At 39.5% G+C, this 11,896-nt stretch overlaps 2 protein-coding genes across 3 annotated transcripts; one reads left to right on the top strand and one right to left on the bottom strand.

The window, feature by feature from the left end:
• Positions 1–440: 440 nt before the first annotated feature.
• LOC127632489 (lengsin-like) lies at positions 441–5,086 on the bottom strand. Its single transcript, XM_052111082.1, has 4 exons — positions 4,933–5,086; positions 4,107–4,746; positions 3,741–3,910; positions 441–2,104 (listed from the first exon to the last, which is right to left on the bottom strand). The coding sequence occupies exons 1-4, from the start codon at positions 4,960–4,962 to the stop codon at positions 917–919; spliced, it is 2,028 nt and encodes a 675-aa protein (XP_051967042.1). The 5' UTR covers positions 4,963–5,086; the 3' UTR covers positions 441–916.
• A 3,624-nt stretch (positions 5,087–8,710) lies between these two features.
• Positions 8,711–11,896, top strand: LOC127632495 (protein tyrosine phosphatase type IVA 1-like). Of its 2 annotated transcripts, XM_052111096.1 has the most exons (7): positions 8,711–8,831; positions 10,191–10,396; positions 10,581–10,741; positions 10,893–10,985; positions 11,116–11,246; positions 11,425–11,499; positions 11,655–11,896. In XM_052111096.1, exons 3-7 carry the CDS (start codon positions 10,637–10,639, stop codon positions 11,770–11,772), a joined length of 522 nt encoding a protein of 173 aa, XP_051967056.1. In that variant the 5' UTR covers positions 8,711–8,831; positions 10,191–10,396; positions 10,581–10,636; the 3' UTR covers positions 11,773–11,896. The 2 variants fall into 2 exon arrangements, with proteins under 2 accessions (XP_051967056.1, XP_051967055.1); XM_052111095.1 differs by having other exon boundaries at positions 10,191–10,741.

Below are 11,896 nucleotides of genomic sequence, written 5' to 3'. Positions count from 1 at the left end.
TTAAAGCAGCAGAACCTATCATGAAATATTTCAGTAAGACCTGATGGATTCTAGTTTTCAGCTCTGTTAGTCCTTACAATGCAAGTGAATGGTGATCAGACCAGGTCCAAAAGGGACATAAAGGCAGCATAAAAGTAATTCTCCAGTGGTTAAATCCCTGTCTTCTGAAGTGATATTATAGGTTTGGGTGATCAATATTTGATTAATTATCAATAAGTCCTTTTTTACAAAAAATCTATACTTTCAATTTCACATTCAGTCACCTTACTATTCGGTGATGGTAAAAGTTGGAGATTGATAGAAAAAAAGGGCTTAAATATGGATCTGTTTCTCACCCTCACCTATCATATCATCTCAGAAGACATGGATTTAACCACTGGATTACTTTTATGCTGCCTTTATGTCCTTTTTGGACCATCTGAATTCTGGTCACCATTCCCTTGCATTGAATGGACCTACAGAGCTTAAATATTATTCTAAAAAACTTCATGTGTGTTCTGCAGAAGAAAGGAAGTCACACACATCTGGGGTGGCACGATGAGAGAATATTTTTTTTTTTGGTGAACCATCCCTTTAAAGACCTAGCTCAACAAATGTAAAAAGTTGAATCTTTGTTTAGTTAATCTATTCACCATACCATATATTACTACTAACGTATAGCGATACATTAGCTACATAGTTTATTCTGTTCTGGCACGTGGTTGGAATTAATTACATTGCATTTAAATTACGTAGATTCTATAAATTAAAGCAGTCAGTGTGTCAGTTGCATGATTTTGTTATTTTTTTATTTGTTGCCAAAGGAGGTATTATTTCTCTTCAATACTACACCAGAGGGTCAATAAATGTATTTTTAAGTGTTTCAAATACACAAAATCATTCACCAGATTCAGCAATAGCTTGGAATTTTATATCTTTAAATAAAATACTCAAGTCCCTTGTTTCTGTCGGCATCCTGCTCTTGGGTTTCAATCTCTATTCTCTTCATGGCAATAAAATACTGCACAAATGGTTCTCCCAGTGCACCACAAATCACACTGTCCTCTTCCAGGGCCACTAAAGCATCGTCCATTTTAACAGGGATTGGGAACTGTTTCTGCTGCACGGGAGCTCTGCTTAGGGCTTGTTCAGCATTGATATTACACCTAATACCATCCAGTCCTGCTGCAATTGTGGCTGCCAACACAACGTATGGGTTCGCCATTGCCGAACCCAGCTTGTTGTCAATGTGTGTCTCCCGTCCACCATGAGCCTTCACGTTGAAGTCGCAGCTGTTGTCGTTGCAGCCGCATGTGGCATAAAGCTGGTGCTTGGAATCTTTCTTGCCTTTGGAAAGCTGGTTCCGACAGCTGATCCCTGGAGCCAAGAGACAGCTTAGTGCAGGAGAGTGGTGGAGAAGACCTGAGAGCCACTTCCTGCCGATCTCTGACAGTTCTCCATCGCCAGAATGGAAAAGGCTCCTCCTTCCACTGGCATCCCAGAGGCTGTGGGAGAGTAACCCAGAATTGTGAATGCTGTCATCTGTGAAAAAGGTGGCGATGTAGTTGTACTTCCTTGCCATCTCTTTAATTCCTGTACGGAAGGTGAAGGCGCTGTCAACGGCCTCAATCCCGAACCTGGGTTTGAAGCAAATCTCCATCTGTCCTGGTCCGTTGGCAGATGAAAAGCTCTCAACATCCACACCCATGTTGTACATGCCCCTGACTAGCTTATGTAGGAAGGGCAGATCATAGTTGCTCAACAGAGTGGTGGCAGGGAAGAACACTGCTTTGGGGCCCAATCTCTCAGGGGACCCAAAGATACAGCACTCATATGTGAAGGAGGAGTGGAGCGAGAATCCCATGCTCTGGAGTTGACCCAGCATCTGCTTGGCTATAAGGCGAGGTGATGTGCGAAGAGGAACCCCTGTGATCGTACAAGGGTCACAAATGAGACGAGCAGTCTGGTCTGCCCAGGGTAGGATCTGGAATGTGGAGAGATCTGGGACCAGGAGAACATCACTGCTGAAGTTGACTGCACTTGGATGATCAACCTCATTAACTTTGGGGCTCAAGGTTAACTCCAGGTAGCTTCTTGGCATAGGAATGCCATATACTGCTTTTTCCTGTGGTATCAATGAAGAATAAAGTTTTTCAATACTGAAATATTTTTTTCTTTGAACTTTTCCACTATTTTCAAAATTAAGATCAATATCATTGCAAGAGACACTAAAGAGTTAAAGCTATCACTAAAATTACATTTTGGGTTCAATACAAGTTAAGCTCAATCGACATCATTTGTGGTATGATGTTGATTACCACAAAAACTGATTTTGAGTAGTCCCTCCTTTTTTCTTTTTTTTTTAAAAAAGCACAAATTTGGGTTACAGTGTGCCAATGGAAATGAATGGGGCAAATTTGTAAACGTTAAAATACTTTTAAGATACTTCATAATTTTCATGTGATAAAATCTTTTCGGTGTAAAGTTTTATCAAATTTACTTCCTTCCCATTCCAACATAACGCCATAAACCCTCAAAACCCTAAAACGACTAGAAATGATGAGTTAAAAAAATGTACTGCTCAAATAAGAAGTTTTAACAGAAGAATTAATGTAAGTGCTTTTATAAAATTAAAAGATTCACATTTCTGCCTTATAACCCTACTCAAATTGGTCCAGTTCACTTCCATGGTAAGTGCCTTATTGTAACCTCGATTTTTTCTCTTATATTTTTTAATTGATCCCATTTTCACCCTAATTTTGGAATGCCCAATTCCCACTGCTTACTAGGTCCTCGTGGTGTGGTTACTCACCTCAGTCCGGGTGGCAGGGGACAAGTCTCAGTTGCCTTCGCTTCTGAGACCGTCAATCCGCGCATTTTATCACATGGCTAGCTGTGCATGACACCGCAAAGACTCACAGAATGTGGAAGCTCATGCTACTCTCAGTGATCCATGCACAACTTACCACGTGCCCCATTGAGAGCGAGAACCACTTAATCACGGCCATGAGGAGGTTACCACATGTGACTCTACCCTCCCTAGCAACTGGGCCAATATGGTTGCTTTGGAGACCTGGCTGGATTCACTCAGCACACACTGGATTCGAACTCACGACTCCAGGGGTTATAGTCAGCTTCTTTTTTATTTTCTCCCCAATTTGGAATGCCCAATTCCCAATGCGCTCTAAGTCCTCGTGGTGGCTTAGTGACTCGCCTCAATCCGGGTGCCTCCACATCAGAGACAGTCAATCCGTGCATCTTATCACTTGGCTTGTTGAGCGCTTTACTGCGGAGACATAGTGCGTGTGGAGACTTCACTCTATTCTCCTCGGCATCCACGCACAATTCACCATGCACCCCACAGAGAGCGTACTACATTATAGTGACCGTGAGGAGGTTACCCCATGTGACTCTACCCTCCCTAGCAACTGGGCCAATTTGGTTGCTTAGGAGACCTGGCTGGAGTCACTTCAGCACACCCTGGATTTGAACTTAAGACTCCAGGGGTGGTAGTCAGCGTCTTTACTCTCTGAGCTACCCAGTCCCCCGATTTTTGCATTTTTAAAGAAAATGGGGACTAGATTAAATTATTTTTTGTGGTGATTAACATTATTGCACAAATGCTGTGGACTGAGCATATCTTTTATTGAACCCAGGATATTCGTTTACGTTTTAGAGAATATAATGTCTATTGAACAAGGATAAGCCTGCAAAATAAAATAAAAAATAATAATAGAAGGAATTAGCAGTTAAACATTTACATGAAAGAACCGAGCTGGAATCGTCTTGGATCGGGATACGCCATGAAGATCAGTGGCCTCGAAGCAAACAAAGCTTATATTTTCATGAGCAATTTGCTGTTTTATGTGCTCAACATCAGAGATGAAGCTTTGAGATGTGAAAGAGTGGGCCTGGGATCTATCCTTGTTTTCTTGTAGAAATATGAAATAAAATAAAACATAACAATGAGACAACTAAAAGCAATTGTATTTCATGAGGTTTCAATTATTTGGTTGTCTGGCACAATAAAAGATTGCCCTAGAATTAACAATTAAGCATTAAGCAGAATTAAGCAACAAGTATGTGATTTGTTACAAATAGCAGAAAGGCCAAAGAAACACACTGACCAGTGTGTGATGTGTTAGATTCATCCCTGTGGGATCTCTCAACAGTGGGTGAATTCACACCAGAGGATCTGCTTGGGGGTCCATCAGTCCTCGATGACCCACCAGAATCCCAATTAGAGGAATTTCCTTCTCTTAGTCTGGATGCTTTCTTAGAGATCTCTGAAAGGGGCTTGAAGGTGGTGAAATTTGTGGAGGCTACTTGATCTGGTTTACAATCCAGCCTTTGCCCCGGAGGGTAACTCCTTCCATCGTCTTGCCCTTTTGCGGTCAAAAGGGAGCTCTCACGCAACACGCTTCTCAGTTCCTCCATTGTTTGCTTGGGAACGTGACCCTCGTTTGTCAGTGGGTGACATTGCTCAGTTTCCCTTTTCCACTCATCCCTATTAGTGTAGTCATCTTCCTGGGAGAAACCCTGGTACTGGGACTCACTGGAAACAGAGGTACAATGATGACGAGGGCCAATGGAAATGAGGATGGGGTTGTTTGATGGGTCTGGAACGGGTACATTTGATGGCACAAGGGGTACATATATTTCTTTTCTTTCCCAGTCAGAGGAGGAAAGACCTTTCTTGTTTGCCTTTACACCCCTATTCTTTCCTGCACTCAAACTTCCTCCATCCACCTGGTCTGGAATTGTTTCCTGAAGAAGATAATATTTGTATATTGTGTAATAATTGTAGCTTTAAAACCGAATATTACACACAACACAAAAAAAAAGCCAAAAGGAGTACTAAATTCATCCAAACTACATTCAACGACAAGAAAAAGAAAGAAATTGCAGATAGTCTTCTTGCAGATAAGAAAGTTTGCAGATAGAAGGTTTTACCTGATCTCTGGATTCCTCAGATTCTTGCATTTTGCAAATTTCTTTTACATGAATGCCTGGAAAGTAATAAGTTTCTGCCCCCAATCAAAGTGTCCCACACAACTGACTAACAGAGACAGAAACAAATCAATCATTTCCCTTTCTCTCCCCAACCTAATGCATGAACCGTCCAGACTGTTCAGTCCTACTCATCTATTGTGAGGTTTTGCACATCAGCTGTTTTCAACAGCCCACAACACACCATTCATCACAACACTAGAAAGATGCATTTGTTTGAAAGAGAGGTTATTATTAGTGAATAAGCCATGACATATGTTCTAAACTACAATGAACAAAAGTTTTTAGTTTTATCTATTGGCTTTAAAAAAAAATAAAAAATGATGATGATGATGATGATGATAGAGGAGCCTAAATTAATTCTTTGAAAAGGTCAGATCGCCTGCATACATTTACACAATCATGTTTAACCTATATTATGTAGATTATGTGTTATGATGATCTATATGAGAACAAGTCAAAAATGTGTAGCCCTGGTCTTGTATTTACAGTGAGAACATTAGCTGTAGTTAAATATATTGCATTCAGGACCATAATATGTAGCTATATAGGCACTTTCGAAGATATTTATTTATGCTGTCTAGCATAATTCAGTTCTAACTTGGTCTGTTTGAAATTTGTAATGCGACACCACAGATATTGTTTGATCTTAATTATCAAATATTGTTGTAATTGTAGTTGTAATTGTGTTTTTCCTCATTTGTTAGTGTCTTTGGATCTGCTAAATGAATAAATGTTAATGTAGTCATGTACTGCAAATAAAAGCTACACAATGCAATACATACAGTACATAAGAATATGTATGCATATACAGTATCTCACAAAAGTGAGTACACCCCTCACATTTTTGTAAATATTTGATTATATCTTTTCATGTGACAACACTGAAGAAATGACACTTTGCTACAATGTAATGTAGTGAGTGTACAGCTTAACAGTGTAAATTTGCTGTCCCCTCAAAATAACTCAACACACAGCCATTAATGTCTAAACCTCTGGCAACAAAAGTGAGTACACCCCTAAGTGAAAATGTCCAAATTGGGCCCAATTAGCCATTTTCCCTCCCAGGTGTCATGTGACTCATTAGTGTTACAAGGTCTCAGGTGTGAATGGGGAGCAGGTGTGTTAAATTTGGTGTCATTGCTCTCACACTCCCTCAAACGGGTCACTGGAAGTTCAACATGGCACCTCATGGCAAAGAACTCTCTGAGGATCTGAAAAAAAGAATTGTTGCTCTACATAAAGATAGCCTGGGCTATAAGAATATTGCCAAGACCCTGACACTGAGCTGCAGCATGGTGGCCAAGACCATACAGCGGTTTAACAGGACGGGTTCCACTCAGAACAGGCCTCGCCATGGTCGACCAAAGAAGTTGAGTTCATGTGGAAATAGACGTATGAGTGCTGCAGAGGTTGAAGGGGTGGGGGGTCAGCCTGTCAGTGCTCAGACCATACGCCGCACACTGCATCAAATTGGTCTGCATGGCTGTCATCCCAGAATGAAGCCTCATCTAAAGATGATGCACAAGAAAGCCCGCAAACAGTTTGCTGAAGACAAGCAGACTAAGGACATGGATTACTGGAACCATGTCCTGTAGTCTGATGAGACCAAGACAAACTTATTTGGTTCAGATGGTGTTAAGCGTGTGTTGTGGAAACCAGGTGAGGAGTACAAAGACAAGTGTGTCTTGCCTACAGTCAAGCATGGTGGTGGGAGTGTCATGCTCTGGGGCTGCATGAGTACTGCCAGCACTGGGGAGCTACAGTTCATTGAGGGAACCATGAATGCCAACATGTACTGTGACATACTGAAGCAGAGCATGATCCCCTCCCTTCGGAGACTGGGCCGCAGGGCAGTATTCCAGCATGATAACGACCCCAAACACACCTCCAAGACGACCACTGCCTTGCTAAAGAAGCTGAGGGTGAAGGTGATGGACTGGCCAAGCATGTCTCCATACCTAAACCATATTGAGCATCTGTGGGGTATCCTCAAATGGAAGGTGGAGGAGCACAAGGTCTCTAACATCCACCAGCTCCGTGATGTCATCATGGAGGAGTGGAAGAGGACTCCAGTGGCAACCTGTGAAGCTCTAGTGAACTCCAAGCCCAAGAGGGTTAAAGCAGTGCTGCAAAATAATGGTGGCCACACAAAATATTGACACTTTGGGCCCAATTTGGACATTTTCACTTAGGGGTGTACTCACTTTTGTTGCCAGCGGTTTAGAAATTAATGGCTGTGTGTTGAGTTATTTTGAGGGGACAGCAAATTATACACTGTTATACAAGCTGTACACTCACTACTTTACATTGTAGCAAAGTGTCATTTCTTCAGTGTTGTCACATGAAAAGATATAATCAAATATTTACAAAAATGTGGAGGGTGTACTCACTTTTGTGAGATAGTGTGTGTGTATGTGCGAGCATGTATTTATCACTTTGTGGGGACCAAATGTCCCCATAAGGATAGTAAAACCCGAAATTTTTGACCTTGTGGGGACATTTTGTCGGTCCCCATGAGGAAAACAGCTTATAAATCATAATAAATTAAAAATTCAGAAAGTTTTCTGTGAGGATTAGGTTGAGGGGTAGGGTTAGGTTTAGGGGATAGAATATAAAGTTTGTACAGTATAAAAACCATTATGTCTATGGAAAGTCCCCATAAAACATGGAAACCAAACATGTGTGTGTGTGTGTGTGTGTGTGTGTGTGTGTGTGTGTGTGTGTGTGTGTGTGTGTGTGTGTGTGTGTGTGTGTGTGTGTATACATTGGTGGCCAAAAGTTTGGAATAATGTACAGATTTTGCTCTTATGGATAATTTGTACTTTTATTCACCAAAGTGACATTCAACTGTCCTCAATGTATAGTCAGGACACAGGACAAGTATTAGTTGTACATCTCTTTCTTTCCTTGTTAGAGCAAGTTGTCCTTTGCCTTCGAAGGCTGTAGTGTACACCTTTCTATGAAATCTTCAGTTTCTTTGGCAAGTTCAAGCAACTGTATAGCCATCATTCCTCAAAACAATGATTGACTGATGAGTTCTAGATAAAGATGTTTTTTTTGTTTGTTTGCTATTTTCGACCTAATATTTACCTTAAGACATGCCAGTCTTTTGCATGTGGCAACTCAGAAACAAACACAAAGGCAATGTTAAGCTTCACTTACAAACCAAATAGCTTTCAACTGTGTTTGATATAATGGCAAGTGATTTTCTAACACCAAATTAGCAATTTATGATGATTACTCAATGATAATGTGTTGGAGTGGTGGCTGCTGGAAATGGGGCCTGTCTAGATTTGATCAAAAATGAATTTTTTCAAATAGTGATGGTGCTGTTTTTTACATCAGTAATGTCCGGACTATACTTTATGATCAGTTGAATGCCACTTTGGTGAATTTAAAGTGTGAATATAGATATATATATTTATATATATATATATATATATATATATATATATATATATATATATATATATATATATATATATATATATATATATATATATATATATATATTAAAATCATATTTTACAGCAAATGTATGTTAATACACATTTATTAGTATTTTATAATTATCATTGTTGTTGTTATTATTGTTCTTTTATGTATAATTTACATTTTCATGTGTAAATAAACTGTGGTAAAATCAGGAGTAGCTTATGGAGAAGTGTCTGTGTAGGGTGAGGGCGTGGTTTCTTGAGTCCAGCTGTAACCGGTTGCCGGAGACTTTCATTACACACGGCAGTGCTGTATGGTCAAACACCACAACAATTTCAGCGCACAGTTTTCTCCGGACCGGCTTTATGATTAAGCTACAATCTTCAATGAGTAAGCATATCCCAGTAAGTTAAACGTTTGGACATATAAATATGAATGTTTGGAAACGGCATGGTCGTCTATTTTCGATGAGTTTTGTCTCAGTCTCGAGCTCCTCTTGTGTGCTAATTAGCATGAGAGCAAAACAGCTTTTCTTAACGATCACGGTTTAAACTACTATATGCTCAATGCATTTTATTTTAAACATGTGAATATCATGTATAACGTTATACATATTAGAGCTGTAACGTTAAGTAAAATGTTAGCTATACTAACGTTAGCCACACAGCTACGTCGATGAGAGTTGAGCACGACGTTTCCCTATTTTATTTCTAATTGTTTCGGATTCATTCAAGTGAAATAAAGTATGTGGAAGGCAGAGAGCATTACGATGTTAAAATGGAGTTTTGTTGATAATGGTTGTACTTGCAGTGTGTTGTTTTCGCATTGCTAACATTAGCCAACCATAAGTCTTTGTGTCTATACTTGTCAAAAATCTAATGTTAATAGTGTGTTTTGGTCTGTACAAGCATTAATCCGTTTTTTAATTAATCTGTAAAAGCATTAATCCGTATTTAATTCAAATATTTGAGCACACTTAAAAGTGGACTTATTCGTAAAATAAAGATCTGATCATTTTAATGGACCTAGCTTGGGGCCTTTTCTTTCGATTGGGAAGACACGCTTGGGGAAATAACCCAACTAACAAGCTGTGCCTTTCATTTAAATTACATGACAATTTAAGATACTGCTGCTTTAGGTTAGTGGTTTTTAAAGGGATTTGCTAAAGAGGTTTAGTGTCTGATAATCCTATAGACCAGCCTGATACATGTGTGCGTCCTCGCATGTAGATTTCCAGTCAGAGGCCAATTTTCCCAGAAATCTTATCTGAACCTGTTTACACTCCTGCTCGTGTTTTATTTAAGATTCAGCTGACAGTGATCCGCATACTTTTTACTGACTCACCTATGAGTCATTCTGTTTATAGGAAAAGGAGTTAAGGTAAATTTAAAGTTGTTGGAAAGGTATTGACTTTTGAGTTAGTTGTTGCTTGACTGGAAATTAGTCATAGACCTGTTTGAGATTATATTTGACATTGGCCGATAACTGTGCCATCTTGGATGATAAACAAAGGTTTATCCTCTATCTATTGCAAAACATTTGCACAGCCTTGTCAATGTGTATATACATATATATGTGTGTATATATCAGCATTGTATTTGCCATTGGCTTCCCTGCAATCTACATATCAGCATCCAGCAGTTGACATTTCCTATGTTTTGGGAAATTGGTGAATGATTAATATAGCATTAATGGAAACCTGTTGCGCTGTCACTCCCAATAATGTCTCAACGGCTTGTGATTTGTTCCTTGTGTCCTTGCAGCAGTTCTGTGGTGTTTTGGGTCACACATTTATGGAGTTTCTGAAGGGCAGTGGGGACTACTGCCAGGCACAGCACGGCGTTTATGCAGAGAAGTGAACATTGAGCCTCGCTACCTCATTGGAAGAGAGACTTGAGTTACAGTTTTAACGTTGGCGGGAACAGGCTTGGAGAGCGGGCTTCCAAAGCAGTCGGCGGGTCTGGATGAGGTAAAAAAAATCTCTTGAAGTGCACTGTCCTTATCGGCCCTGCGTCTTCACCCTCACCAGAGGAGCAGTCTTGTTTTTTTTTATAATTTTTTGTTTTTCCTTCATTTTTCTCACTGTAAATCCAATCCACCTCCACCAGGTCATATCTCTTTCTCCTGATTGTATCCGCCAATTTTTGTTACAGGAGAGCATTTCTCCCATTCGTTTTTAAAGATTCTGAAGCCATTCTGAGTAGTCAAAATGGCTCGTATGAATCGACCTGCACCAGTTGAGATCACTTACAAAAACATGAGATTTCTCATTACCCACAACCCCAATAATGCAACTCTTCACAAATTCATTGAGGTGAGTGTTCATTTAGACCATTTCAACACAGTGAAATGATGTTTTCCATAGACAATTTTGTGTTTTTCTCTTTAAAGATCATAATTAAAGGTGTTCATAATTATTGTTATTGCAGAACATTACCTCACTAATATTATGTCCCACCCATCAGGAACTGAAGAAGTATGGGGTGACCACTGTTGTTAGAGTTTGTGAAGCCACGTATGATGCAAACCTGGTGGTTAAAGAAGGGATTCAGGTTTTGGTAAGTCCAAATGACCCAGTTCACTAAAATGAAAAGTTGTGTCATTTTTAAGACTAAATTTAAGTATGTTTTTATCCTTGAACTAAATTTTGCCTGTATTTTTTATTTATTTTACTTCTGCATTGTGCAGGATTGGCCCTTTGATGATGGAGCTCCTCCCTCTAACCAGATCGTTGATGATTGGTTAAATCTGCTTAGGGTTAAATTTAGAGATGAGCCAGGTTGCTGTATTGCTGTACATTGTGTATCAGGCCTTGGAAGGTAATTTTAAGTGATTCAGTATATGTAGTGTTTTAAGTGTGTGCATATTCAAGAAATAAGTAAATGTAACACAATTCATGTACGTTTTAATATAGTGTATTTGTTACAATTTGTTGTTAGAATATTAAAATTGGAAACTCTGGAAAGCCATAGCTTAGATTTGGTTTCTTTCCCACAGAGCTCCAGTGCTAGTTGCCCTAGCCCTGATTGAGTGCGGGATGAAATACGAGGATGCTGTTCAGTTCATACGGCAGTAAGTTAACTTTTAACCTTCCCTTTTGCAAGAATCTCATTGGAACAATAGCCAGCCAGTTTCATTCAAGTTTTGCACTGGAGCAAACTTTTAGTCATTTTAATTTTTTTGGCAAAAATGTCTTAAAGTTTAATGATTATTTTAATGCTTTCCAGAAAGCGCCGTGGTGCATTTAACAGCAAGCAGCTCTTCTATCTGGAGAAGTATCACCCCAAAATGCGACTTCGCTTCAAGGATTCCAACGGCCACCGCAGCAACTGCTGCATTCAGTAGAATTTTGTGGATCAGCCTTTCTAAAATGTGTAATATGAATCTGCATCTAACATGAGTAGTTTGTTCTTTTAATTGGTAACTGTGAGAATACCTTTACAAAAATTAATCTTATTTCATTGCAAGT

This window comes from Xyrauchen texanus, chromosome 39, assembly GCF_025860055.1.
Source record: "Xyrauchen texanus isolate HMW12.3.18 chromosome 39, RBS_HiC_50CHRs, whole genome shotgun sequence".
Classification (NCBI taxonomy): domain Eukaryota; kingdom Metazoa; phylum Chordata; class Actinopteri; order Cypriniformes; family Catostomidae; genus Xyrauchen; species Xyrauchen texanus.
The sequence above is the reverse complement of the archived record's forward strand: the minus strand, read 5'-3'. Positions and strand labels throughout refer to the sequence as shown.